The sequence below is a fragment of the Zosterops lateralis genome, assembly GCF_965231275.1.
Source record: "Zosterops lateralis genome assembly, chromosome: 13".
Classification (NCBI taxonomy): Eukaryota; Metazoa; Chordata; class Aves; order Passeriformes; family Zosteropidae; genus Zosterops; species Zosterops lateralis.
The window spans coordinates 9,780,742-9,794,874 of NC_139773.1; the positions used below are offsets into that span (position 1 = coordinate 9,780,742).

The 14,133-nt window shown below is 40.6% G+C and overlaps 1 protein-coding gene across 1 annotated transcript; it reads left to right on the forward strand.

Moving 5' to 3' along the window:
• The first annotated feature begins 5,894 nt into the window (after positions 1-5,894).
• On the forward strand, positions 5,895-14,124 carry SLC24A5 (solute carrier family 24 member 5). The gene is made up of 8 exons (XM_083871353.1): positions 5,895-6,019; positions 7,328-7,411; positions 7,492-7,595; positions 7,912-8,012; positions 8,773-9,056; positions 9,999-10,205; positions 12,926-13,027; positions 13,571-14,124. The coding sequence occupies exons 1-8, from the start codon at positions 5,953-5,955 to the stop codon at positions 13,891-13,893; spliced, it is 1,272 nt and encodes a 423-aa protein (XP_083727479.1). The 5' UTR covers positions 5,895-5,952; the 3' UTR covers positions 13,894-14,124.
• Positions 14,125-14,133: the final 9 nt, after the last annotated feature.

The following is a 14,133-nucleotide window of genomic DNA, read 5'->3' on the forward strand; positions in this document are numbered from 1 at the left end:
ATGGTGCAATATTACTATTATCCATAGGATGCCCCTCACAAGCCTCCTCATTTTGCTCCATTCTTTGGCCATTCTTCATTCAAACACACTTGAAGCAGGCTGGCTCTATTGGAAATCTTTTTAGACAGTATGCAATCTTTTGAGCTACACAGCCTTAAGATGTTCTAAGGGCACTATTGAGACACAAAACAAGAACTATACAAAGCTGCTCCTCTACAGCATTATTACTGGCTAGCAATAACCCTACTCTCTTGGTATATATAAGTTTTTATATATAAAGTGTAGCAAGCCTTTGTGGCAAGATTTTCTGTTGTGATCAATCTAGTTAACTACCATCAGTTTCATGATGAAACAATTCAGTGTCATACCACAAACACTGACATTCACAATACATTCCAATTGTCTTAATGAGAACTTCTAACCAAAGGAAAGCAGTTAACATGGAGGAGCACTCAAATAATAGTAGAGAAGTTCTTACCAACTTAAATCTCAAAAATATTTCATCTGAGACATGTCTCATTTTCAGTTTGAGAGATTCCTTCCATGTCCTAAATAGATGAACAAACCACCTGGTGAGCAAGCTAAGACCATGAGAACTGCTGTAGAACTTTACCACGTAGGCAGCCGATGAAGGTCTTTGGCCTCAAGATGGAAGGTGCAATTTTGCACACTTGAATTGCTGGGAAAATAGAAATCCCCAGGCACCAAAATGAACAGATTCACTTTTCTTTAACTAAAAATACTAGACCCTTCTTCAAGCAGGCATTCTCTTCAACTTGAATTCACTTTAGAGCCACCAAGCACCAACATTCTGCTAAGGAGTTTTTAGCTTTTTTAACATTGTAGGTACCCATAAGATACACCTTTATCTGGCTATGAGGCACACTGTCACAGGGGATGACTTACTACACAGCATACATGGAAAATATTCCACAACTGCAATCTGCACAGAAGAGCAGCCTCAACAGCTCCCCACCCTCACCTACCTCCCCTTGATTATGTCATCTGAGTGCCTCCATGGGCCACATGCCAAAAATAACCATGTTGCTCACTCCTGGTGACTGAAATTCTTCTGTAGGCAGACAGGCAGCACTGCTGGGAAACTGGAGGCTCCCTGTATTTAGCTGACATATAATTAATACTGAAGTCTAATTATGGACCACCTAAAACATAGAATGTTCACAACTTCACAGCTTAGAGTCAACAAAAACTATTCATCACATGTGCAAGGTCAGAACACAAAGGCCAAGAGACCTCAAATCAATTTCACACCAGCCTGTACCGACTACTACAAATCATTCCTCAGTTCAGCAGCTTTCCTGGTTGTCACCAGCAATTGCCAGTTGAGTTGTATCTTCCAGTGGTCTTCAGAGATATTCCTAGCAAGAGCATTTGGATCTTGGAGCTAAGGGTCAGAAATCAAATCCTTCCCTTTGACGTTGTTCTAAAACCATGAATGAAACTACCACCCCTTTCTTAAGTCATGAGATTATCTTGAAAATAATATTGTCTTGTGCTTATTTGCCTCCAGCATTAGATACTCGGATTCCTATTTTCAAGCTTTCCTTACAACTATTTATTTGAACAAAAAAGAAAGCAAGCTCTGATTCTTGTGTGGCTAATGTACATCAAGCTGATGCTTTAAGAAAAACAGCAGCCATCATGAGAGTTGGCAACTCTCAAATTGGTGGTTATGAAGGAAAGAATATTAAACAGCCATCATCAATCTACCTAGACCCAGGAAGTGAGCCATGAAACGCTGACAAAGGGGAATATCTGATCTGACAGTGACGGTATATTTATCTTTTAAATGAAGAATAATGGAGTTACATTGAAGAGTCTCATTTTAACTTTGCAACAGTATTTATCTCATCACCTTAGGGCAGTATCTGAGCACCTCAGGGTAAGAGATTTTATTCTACCAGCTCTATTAAAGGCCACCATTTTACACTCCAGAGATGCCCCAGGAGCTGCACAAACAGAAGAAAAGGAGTGTGGAAACTGACCTTCTGAATGGCCCTGGTGCAGTCAGTTAGTCAGTCCCCTGTCCATCCTCAACTTCTTTTCTGCCAAACAGGGATAACACCAGATTATCACAACAACATTGAGGTTTGGGGTATGTTTTGAAGATGAAAACTTCTTCACTTATTTTGTTTCCCAGCACATTAGGCCTTATGACTGGAAGCATAAGTGGTGTGCACGTGCACAGGCAAGAAAAGCACAGCTGTGCACAGGTTCTGTATCCTGGGGCAGGAGCCATAACACTGAGGGACAGACAACACCAAGCTGCCCTCACACCAGCCCTGGAGCTGTCTAAGCACCCTCATCCAAACCCAGACCAGAATATTTTTATACAGACTTCTACAAAAAAACCAACCAAACAAACAAACAAATCCCAAAAACCAAAACCACAAGGCAAAGATAACACAGTCACTGATCTGTTTTAATCACTGTGATTAAAACAGTAGGTTGCAGCTTAAGTTACAAGAGTGGAATCATAATTAAGGAAGCCAGATAAACTCAGGATTCCTACACAGGTATAACCACCTATATGTAAGTTAACCACAGATTCCTTACAAGGATCCTTTCCTTCTCCCAAAAAGACTAGACCCTACACCACACAGTAATACTTTTTGTTGCTGTTTTAAACTAGTCATGAATTCATCATGCCATCCCCATATCTCTTTTATCTAAGAACTGATCCTACCAAAAGGACTAATGCTCCCCTTTAAGTTCTGATAAACTCACCTGCTTTTCTCCCTCACTATCCAAGGTCTGTCTGCTCAAATTGTGAAAAAAGTAGAAGAAAAAAAACTTTCAAATAATCCTAAGCAAACTGCCTGCTTATAGAAAAACTCCTTGGCATTGTACTGAAGTCCCACTCTCCTCAGAAGAAAATGAGTACCTGTTTTGCAGAGATACAACAGCTGATCCCAATTAACACTTTCTCTCCCACCTGCCCCCTAAATTGCACACAGCTGGAGTCACACTTCCGGACAGCCCAACCTCCTTTTGCTGGGTTGGGCAGCAAAGGAACTCCCTGTCCTCAGCGGTGTTGGACATCCAGACTCATTGTAGCCAGTTCACACCGGATTATGATCACTGGGAAAGGAGCTGCAGCTGTTGCAGTTTGATGCTCCCTTACCCTTTCTGAGGGCTGTGATCAGGCAGCCACAGCAGCCTTTCAGCGTGTGGAGCATTAGTGTTAGCAATCTGACTAGCAAACAGTCACCCATCTCTCTCCTTCAGAAGCTCTGAAAATTTTATTTACTTATTATTTTTACTGTCAGAGAGTAGAACTTTACCTTAACAGCAGCCAAAAAATGCAGCAGCACGCACTGAATCTGCACTAATATTTGACCGACCTCAGCTCCACAGAATGCTCTCACTGCGAGAGCCCAGAGCTGGCAGGCAGCAATGCAGAGGCCAAAGCCCCCTCTGGCCGCCCGTGTTTCTGTGCTGGGTCAAGCATGCAGACAGGCAGCACGTGGTTCCTCATGCTGGGTCACCAGGGGCTTTTTTTTTCTGTTGGTTGTTGTCTCCAGGGGTGTTCTTGCAAGCGCAGCACCCTCCCTCAATGACTTCTCAGTAAACTAAGCAGACTTAAGTCTTCAGTAAAATCAAAGCTCTGGCTTTGCTCCAGCTATGCATGGAGAGGGGGTGCCTATAGAAAGGAATTAGAGCTTGAACACAGAGCAAAAGCAGAGCAGAGCAAGACCTCCAAATCCTGAAATCACATGAGTGAGCTTTCCTAACCACGGAGCGAACATGTTGCTGTACCAGAGAGCTCGTTCCCATCAGAACAGCAGGCTTATTAAGTACTTTAAAACAATTTGAAAAAAGAGCACACCAGCAAAAAATAACTACTATTAAATGAAGCAGCTGGTACTAGAAAAGTGTGCTGGAGTTTTAAGAATAAGCCAGTGACACATTTCAAGGAAGAGAAGCAGTGGCAAGGAAGACACTTACCTTGATAACAAAACCCTTCCTGTTGACCTGTGTAAGGAAAGAACCACCAGTAATTTAGACAGAGAATTTTTTACTGTTTTCTCTGGTGGAAGTGTGATTCAGAAGAAAATCCTTAAATCTTTCCAGACCAAAATTATCTATCTTTTCCTGTAAAGCAAGAGGTGCAGCAACTTCTCTGCTGCAATCTGATTTTCAGAGAGCACACAGAACTCATTTGTGAAAGTTAGTTGACACCCCTAAGAATCTTGACTATTAAAATAATTCTTGCTCTAGTAAAAAGCATGCTGGGCCACAGAGGAATCAGAAATGGGCAACAGCAATTGCTGCAGAACTTGTTGTTCCAGGGAATTTCTCTCATTGTTCCTACTATAATAGTGGCTGTATGATTGTTTGATTCAACACAAAAGGAAAATACCCTGTTTTTCACCTTATCTCCTGTACCCTAGAAAGGAGTTGATCACATATTAGCCAAACACCACGGATGCAAGGAACTTGAGGAGTTTAGAGGGATTACATGCAATGAAGCAAAACAATGTGTTCCCATTTGAACTTCTTGCTCACAAATTGAGCATCAGCCCTGCCAGCACCTCACAAACAACAAGTAATAAAACGGATACCCCAAAACTCCATGTGGTATCACGGGGTTGTAAATGTTTCTGGAGAGATGTCTGCAAACGATACAAGGGAAACACAACTCTCTTCGTTGTGAGAAACCACAGACTGGGGAAGGGGCAGGGGTGATGACTGTACGAAGGTTAAAGATTGCATTTTACTCTTTAATCTCCTGTTATACACATGACTTCATTGTGGAAAGGTCACCAGACAAAGGAGTTCAGTGAACTGGGTCTGAAGGGAGGAACTCTGGGTGGGTCTCAGCTTTGCTCCAGCAAACCATTCACCATGCCCTAGAGCCATGCCCATCTGCCCCGGTGAAGGGCGAGCCCGGTGCTCACACAGCCCGGCACGGAAATCCCGGGAATCGGTGCGAATGAGCAGAAATTGTCACAGCAGAAAAAAGGTACCGAGGAGTAAGCTTAAATTCACCCTTCTCCATCCCGAAACACCACACAGCACCTGGGTGTCACGGTCAGCACCTTGCACCAAGGCCAAAACCTTCTCCCCCAAACACAGGACGGGGCTCGGGCCGGGGCGCGGCTCCCTGGGGGCCCCTCGGACGCGGCTCGGGCCTGGAGGCGCTGCCCGCAGACCCCCGGCCCTCCCTGCCGGCGGCGAGCGGGGCGGCGCTGACAGGGGCAGTCCTGACAGGGGCAGCGGGACCCCTGCGCCATGGGGCGGGCCCCTGAGGGGCGGTGGAGGAGGGCGGAGGAGGCGCGGCCCCACGCGACACCTTCGCTCGGAGCCGCCTTTGCTGGGGGCAGCCCTCCGTCCGAGGCGCCCTTGCTGAGAGCAACCCTCTGTCCGTCCCTCCCTCAGAGCCGCCCTGGCCGGGAGCGGCCCCCGGTCCCTCCCTCAGAGCCGCCCTGGCCGGGAGCGGCCCCCTGTCCCTCCCTCAGAGCCGCCCGCGCTCAGGGCCGGGCGATGCGGGCGGGCGCGCGGCGGCGCGCGGCACTGGTGGTGCTGGCGGCGCTGGCGGCCTGGGGAGCGCGGGGACAGCGCCCCGGGGAGCCCGCGGGTACGGGGACACCGCCAGGGGACCGGGGACACCGGGAGGGCACCGGGGGCCGCTCGAGCGCTGCACAGCCCGTCCCGCGGGCGCCTCTGCCCCGCCGCAGGTGTGCGGCGCTCCGGTGGCATCCCTGCAGCGGTCCTTGCCGTGCCAAAGCCAGCGGAGCTCGAACCCGCAGACATCCCGCGGCCCGAGGAATGGGAAGGTGTCAGCATGTTTAACACTTTTGCACTCGATTTTCAGAAAATGGGACGCGTTGCGTCCTCTCGTCTTCATCGGAGTTTCCTGAAGGATTCTTCACACCGCAGGAGAGGAAGGATGGAGGAATCGTTATCTACTTCATAATTATACTGTACATGTTTTTGGCCGTGTCCATTGTGTGTGACGATTACTTCCTACCTTCCCTAGAGATCATCAGTGAATGTAAGTGACATCCCGATCTTTTTCCTGTAAATCTGAGCAGCTTGGCATAAAACTTTCTCTTTTAACAAGATTCAAAGTTAGAGTGCTCTGAAAGAAAACTGAACAAGTTTCACTTTCCATGCACAGATGTGTCCGTACAATATTTAATTTGATACACAGGATCAATACTTTATTGAAAAAAACCTACTGATTACACTCCACAAGTATTAATTTAATATCTACTTTCTTTCTGCCTGGAGGAAAATCTTAAGATTTTACTAAAGACTTAAGATTTTACAGTATTAACTAAACTGACAATATAACTTTGAGTTGCACAGTACTGTGTCCAGGTAACTACTAGTAAAAGAAAACAAAAAAAAAGGAGGGATGGTGATGTGTGAAACCAAAACTCTTCCTCGGGTTTTTCTTTGAAAGTAGTGAACAAGTATCTGGATGAGCTACTGCTAACATATTAAAGGTATGATACAGGAGGCAAAGGAATTCTGTGGTTATCACGGTTTTAAGAAATCTAATCAACCTGCAACAATTCCCCTGGCTTCAGCAGACCACTGAAGTAAAGAGATGGTCTTGGCAGGGAGTCCAGCTTTTCACTGCCAAGAATTAACAAAATTCCCTAGGGAAACTCATCCCTGAACTGAAAAACCCTCTCCAAATCAGAACACTTAGAGCAAATGTAAGCTTAAACACTGCTGTAAGAGCTGGTGTTTTGTTCATTAATGATAAGTAAGCATTTGTCAGACTTGCCATGGTCAGCCATACGTCCCTGTAATTTGTGTGCAGGACTTGATCCAAAGAGTTACATTTCAAAAAGTCAATTTGCAGAACAAAAATCTCATTTCTTTTAAGCAAGACACAGGCTCTTATACTGTCCATACAAAATGAAAATTTGATTTTAAGATCACAGCACTGGTTTGAATTTAACTAATGTTTCTGGTATGTGAAGACACAGTAGTACAGATTTCCCTGGAAAACAGACAGACTTGATATGGATCATGTAACAATACCACACTACAGTCCATGGAATTTCCAACAATTATTACCAACAGGAAACACAGTTAAATCCTACATACAAATGCCAATTTTACAAGAGATTTAAAGTAATTTCTGAAGTTAGAAATAAACTAGTCCAATAGATCAGGCTAATTTTCAATATATTATTTTATGAATCTCATATAAATGCACTGACTGTATGAAAATAAACTTTATTCTATTAAACTGTAGAAGTAGCTGGCATTATATACCAATGAGAGTAAAGGCTACTGAAGTATCAAATTTTTTTTTAAGCAATTCTTTTTGTTTTATCCTCAGGCCTTGGCCTTTCACAGGATGTTGCTGGAGCAACTTTTATGGCTGCTGGAAGCTCTGCTCCAGAGCTTGTAACTGCTTTTCTAGGTAAGAGATGTGTTTTGACTCCTTATAAACTTGAAATTCTTTTCCTCGAATGGAACATACCAGAGTCATTTTCCTTACAGGAGCTTTTGTGACAAAGGGAGATATCGGCGTCAGCACCATCCTTGGATCAGCAATATATAATCTTCTTGGTATTTCTGCAGCGTGTGGACTGTTTTCCAGTGTGGTATGTATCAGCTTTGATAGTTCTGCTCCTAAGAGCCAAATAGTTACCTTTCTCATTTGCCAACAAAAGCCAAGAGAGACTTACTATGACAACTGCCAAGTTTATTATTTAGTAGCAAAACCAGCATGTAATCAGTTTTAAGATAACTTGCTATGAAAGTTTTTAAAAACACTAACTTGTTAAATATCTTACTTAAGTCATTCCTAAGAATCTTTAATTTTTACATAATATAGAAACAACATATTGATGCAGCATTTACAGCACTTAGTGAAAGTATTACAGAGAGGTTTAAGAAAAGTACATGACTGATCTGCAGGTTTCGAGGCTCTCCTGTTGGCCGCTGTTCAGAGACTGTCTGGCATACACCATCAGTGCGGCAGCGGTGCTCGCGATGATAGCTGACAACAGAATTTACTGGTAAGAGCACAAGTAGTGTTGGATTCCTGGTGACTGGAGATTTGTGAGACAGCGTTTGGAAAAACAGATGAAAATCCCCAAGCCCCAAACTTCAAGTAGCCTGAACTGCCATTCACTAACAGAAATAAACATCCTGTTGGCTTTAAAAAACTTTAAAAGTCACAATGCTTGTGAAGATTATTACCTAAACATTCAAACTCTGCATATTTATGAAGTTTGATCTGCATAGGTTTGTCTGTACAGACTTCACAATTTCTATCACAACTGTTCTGGCATAGCAATTAGTGTTCAGCATTTGCTCCTTGTGAGCCTTTCCTTTCATAGCAGCATTGTTCAGAAAAGTATTTGTCTGCCAGAAGGAGATCATGAGTTTCTGACATCTTAACTCCTCCATCAACACTGAAACTCCTGTTACCTCAACAAGACAGTCAGGTCCAGCATTAAGTCTCTTGAAGTTTGTAATTTAAGCATCACAGAAGATTGAATTTTGCAAACATCAGGAAAATATTCAATCAGTAAGATCCCCTGAAAAAACATGCAGCTATACAATACACAAACAAGATTCTGCAGGGGAGGAGAGTTAATCAAACTGCTGAAAGACATGGGGACACTCACAAACTTCCATGACAGTAGCCATACAACTGCAAATAGATGGTTTTGTGTGTTCTCCTTTCGCTATTCATGCAAATTTTCTCTCTCCCCCTATGCCAACAATTGGGTTCTTTTATACACATTATATAAAACTTGTTTTTCATTCTAGGTATGAAAGTGCATCCCTATTATTGATATATGGGTGTTATATTCTGGTACTATGTTTTGACATTAAAATCAACCAATACCTCATGAAAAAGTTCAGTCCCTGCTGTACATGTTTTACAAAAGCTATGGAGGAGAATGCAGAGCAACAGCCACTGGTTGGATGGAGGGATGAGAGTGGACCTCTAATTCGTCAACAGTCAAGAACAGACAGTGGAATTTTTCAGGATGAGCTGGACTACTCTCAGCTTTCAACAAGCTTACACGGGCTCGATGAGATTTCTGAAGGTACAGGCGTTATTACAGCTCTCTCTCCCACTCCCCATGCCTGTCTGCATCAATTCTGATCAAGAGCAGATTGTATTAAGATTTTGCTCACAAAAGAACTCCAGCCTAGTATTGAAATAGATCATTACTGTAACTTGGAATATAACACAAAGCAAAGTCAGTGATAGTTTTCATATGAAGTTAGTTGCTAGAGGAATGCAAGGATAGTTGTTCATTTGTGTTGTAGCAGAACTTCTGTCTTTGTGGAGTGTATTTGAAACTTCTCGGTGACACTGCTCGTAAAATGCAGTATCACCTGAAAGCCACACAGATACTGTACTGATATACACTGTTTCCTTATGACAGTGGCAGGTTCATAGCCCAAAATATGCATAATATCAGAATTAAAGGGATAGCTGTGATGTGGCCACAGGTCATGTTTCCTCTTGGGCAAAAAAGAGCAGCTGGTACTTACTCTTGGTAAATGTTATGGGTAAACCCTTATAAAGAAACTCATTTTTCATCCACCTTAGTTCTCCTCTGCTGATGTAATAAAAAACACTTTAATCATACAATACCAGGTTGGAAAGGGATCTCAAGGATCATCTGGTCCAACCTTTCCTGGCAAAAGCATGTTCCCTGATGGGCCAGCACCTGTTCAGCTGAATCTTAGAAGAGTCCAACATTTGGGAATCACCACTTCCTGGAGAGATTATTTTACTGGTGATTATTCTCATTGTGAAAACATGTCTTTCTTGTGTGCAAGCAGAATCTCTCCCCAGAAGTAACTAGATTTCAGAATTTTACCCAGAGATATGTAGGTACTGGGTCATACTACAGTTGAAACTTGAGGAAGAAGTATTTTTCACCTTTTTAGTATTCTCACAAGTAAAGGACAGTAATATACTGTATGTTATGGATTCAAACTTAATGCTACAATTTAAGTTATTTTTTCTTCAACAGATCATCCGAATGTCTTCACCATGCCTGAAGCAGATATGAAGAGAATTTTGTGGGTGTTATCCCTTCCTATTATCACACTACTCTATTTAACTATACCAGATTGCAGAAGACAGTTTTGGAGGAACTGGTTCATGGTGACATTTTTAATTTCAGCAGCATGGATTTCTGCAATAACTTATGTTCTTGTGTGGATGGTAACAATAGCAGGTAGGTTCCTAAAGTGGTGCTGCTATTCTAGTCAATAAGCACTGAAAAACTTGTGAGGTTTCCCTTTAAAAAGTCAGTTTAGCAACTCAAGACTGTGCTGTAAAAACACACAACAAAGAAAAACAGAAATTTATGTCTGACTGCTTAGTTTGCCACCCTCTTCTATCCAATGATGGAACACTTCGGAGTTTAGCTGCTTCACACTGCTTACCATCACATAAATGAGAGCTTCATGTATCAACAAAAAAACCCAGTCTATTTTTAAGAACTAAACTAAACTGCTTCATTAAGCAAAACAATTAGACACACAGCAATAAACTTGTCATGCTGAAAACATGAAATCCACTAAGACTGGAATTAGAGGTCAAAGTTTTTGAAAAAATCAGTAATTTCTACACCTGTGTTTTTCACAATTGTTATAGTAAGAGATCTGGCATTAAATTAACTGCCAAAAAACTTCTCATATGTGTTTATTAAACATTCTTGGAGTGTGTATATATGGACTTCTTAAAAATCTGCATCATAAGATGGGGTAGTAAAAGAATTGCATTTAAGTGAGAGAAGGGGTATGAATTTGTATGTAAAAACCTTTTCCTAAAAGTACTTTGAGGTATTAAAGGTCTCCTCATTTCATTGTTTCTCCAGTCAGCTTGAAAGACATCCAGTTTAAATTTTAAGAACAAGCAAAACAAAACTAAAACTCTACAGAAATTTTTCAAAGCCTGCCATTTTCACATTATAGCTCACTAATCCTACTCAAGCATTCTACTAGTTCAGATATGAATAACTCCTTGTTCAGTGCAGAAACAGACCTACACATTCAGTAAACCTTTGAGAAATTACTAATAGATTGCTGGATATTATACCCACCATGTTAACCCCTTGTACCTAAAGAGCAAGAGTTCACTGTCTGGATGCTAAAGCCTTTGAAACAGGATTCAAGTCAACATTATTGCTGTTCTACAAGACAAAGCATTAATTTATATGAAATTACAGTGGAGATTCAGAGAGTGTATTAGTTCACTTTTAAGTCATCACAGGTAGTACTGGGGTCTTTGGCCCACTACTTCTAGGTAAATTATATTCTATTTACACATTAAAACACTACAAGTTAAACACACAATATATTCAAGTCCAGGCTCTCATGAAGGTTGACTCAAAGGTTCTATCATTGCATAATCAGCCTATCAGAATGTCACAAAGGTATCACAGCTGGCCACTAAACTGGAATGGTAAAAAACAAACCTAACTTAGTACATCTTTCTGTTGCTGGCAGAGAAAATTCAACTACTTACAGCAACACATTGCTACTGATACACAAAATTAACACAAGTCTAGAAAAATAAGACTATTCTGTCTTTATGGTCAGTTGCCAGGAAAAAAACAATAAACCATTACACATTAAATAGAAGATAAATCTATCTACTACAAAGAAAAATTAGTTTCTCCTGAGTTTATATTCTGTCTTACAACCTTCAGAGGCTAGAAACTAATGTTGGGTACATAAAGCTGGTTCATTCATATTTCACCTTGGTTTGAACCATTATTTTCCAGCCTGGATAGTTTATAAAAGCTGATTTGTTGGTCCCTCATCCTACAAATCTGTTAGAAGTGATGGAAGGATAAAGAGAATACAAATTCTGCAACAGGATCATGTTAGCCCCTCTGAAACCAACAGTTTCAAACATAAATTTACTGGGCTGCTCTAGACTAAGCTGGTAAGTAATTGACATGCACTGCTGACCTAGCTTAACATACTGTCTCTTATTTAAATAAAATTGTTCTTATTAAATGTGTCAAAATATTTCAAGTAAGAACTCAGATTTCAACAATAAAAAATATTAAGATACTTTTTAGTGAACAAAACAGTTTAAGAAAAATTAATTACTTTGTAGCTTGACTAGAGGTATTTGATACCTCTAGTATTGATGCTTCTGAATGGTACAATGGTACTGCTAAAACAGTTTTGAAGAATCTCTGTATTTTAAGTTAGAAATTAATATGGTTACAGGACATTTGGGGCTAAGAAAAATAGAGATTAGGAAAAAAATAAGCTGCCCTTCTAATAACAGTTTAGAACTTTTTTTAAATTTAAATGAGTATTTCCCTAAAGGAACTCACACTTCTAAGGGGTTACTTGTACTTAAAAGTTATATAAAAATTCTGCACTTTGATTCTTCCAAATCACTTTCTAATTGGAGTGAAATGGTAAAGGCATGTAGTTGAGACAGTATTCTCATATCTTAATGACTGTCCTCCCCTAGAAAATTCATGTGCTTTTCCCCTTCCCCCTGAGGGGTTTATAAAGAATAATTGTAAGAGTTATTGCTTCATAAGACTTTTGAACACTAACAAGGAGATGCCCAAAACTGTAAGAGAAACTACAGTATTTCCTAGAAGTCGAGGAAAAAAAAGGTAGTAATTTGTTATTTAAACTTCTACTTTATCTGCAAGAAAAAAAAAAAAAAACAAAACAAACAACTGTAATTGCTATTGTCTTGACCACTGCAGACTTGAAGAACAAGGAAAGGAATTTGTTACTCCTTAACTGCTTTGTGGTTCAGTCATCTCACATGTAGTTAAGTTAGCTGACATATTCCATTTGAAATAACTGTATGACTACTCATTTTTCTCCAGCAAAGAAAGTCCAAAGCACTCTCTTTGGATGAACCCTAACTAAAACTGCACCTGCATTTTCTACTGTTATTTCTCAACTGCAGGTGAAACACTGGGAATCCCAGAGTCAGTAATGGGTCTCACATTACTTGCAGCAGGAACAAGTGTACCAGATACAGTTGCAAGTGTGCTGGTGGCTCGAAAAGGTAAAGAGTTTAGTATTTGGGCTCATGCCAATGGATGTGTTTAAAAGGTGCTACAAAAAGAAAAAATCCTAGTCAACATTTTCAAGGAGTAACCTCAAAATTTGTACTCCAGATTCTAGAGCTTAAGTTTACTAAAAATAAATAAATAGCTTACCTGAAAAATTTGTGGCTCAGATATTTAAAAACTTCTCAGAGTACCTCAGAGAAGTATTCTAGATTGGTTTATTTGTTGTTGATTAAATATTAGCGTTTTACTGCAGAACACAACTGTAGGTCTCGGTATTTTAAACATAACTGGACTGTATAGTAGTAGCCTGTCTAGCTTACTTTTAAGTGCAACTATGCAGATGCTGGTGATTTAGGGAGACTTTTTATGGTTGTGGTATCCATGTTCTGTAGAACTGTGGCAATAGTTCTTTCCATGCAAAATCTGAAAAGGGAGCTCTGTGAGAAACTGGGGCTGGCAGTCTGTTCCTCCAAAACAGTTTGGCAATTTCATGCAATACAATTAAGCCAACTTATTTGTATTTTTTTCTTTTACAGGAAATGGAGATATGGCTATGTCTAACATTGTAGGATCCAATGTATTTGATATGCTCTGTTTGGGAATACCCTGGTTTATAAAAACTGCCTTCATAACTACATCAGGACCCATAGAAGTGAGCAGCAGTGGTCTGACATACACAGCCATTTCTCTCATCTGTTCTGTTGGTTTTATTTTTCTAGCAGTTCACCTGAATGGCTGGAAAATAGATAAAAAATTGGGAACAATTTGTCTTGTCCTGTACTTAGTATTTACTGTATTATCAATTTTATATGAACTTGGCATCATAGGAAACAATCCTACAAGGGTCTGTGGTAACTAGTTTTAATCAGTGATTATGCTGATGAAAAAAAATAAAAGCAGGAGAAAAAGATCAGTTTCTTCATTTAGTCAAAATAAAATTAAAAAAACCAACTCCAAACTCCCACTGGGCTCTAAATCTTATATACAGAACTAAGTCATGTCATTAAAGTAATATTAAGTAGAACAAAAACATCACAGCCTAATTGGAGCCCTTTCTTTTAGAGTCAAGAATTACAGTATGACTACAACGCACATATAA

Coding starts and splice junctions, on each gene's coding strand:
- SLC24A5 (XM_083871353.1), top strand. CDS start 5,953: ATGTTTTTGGCCGTGTCCATTGTGTGTGACGATTACTTCCTACCTTCC. Junction 7,412..7,491: donor GCTTGTAACTGCTTTTCTAG/GTAAGAGATGTG, acceptor TTTTCCTTACAG/GAGCTTTTGTGACAAAGGGA. Junction 9,057..9,998: donor GCTCGATGAGATTTCTGAAG/GTACAGGCGTTA, acceptor TTTCTTCAACAG/ATCATCCGAATGTCTTCACC.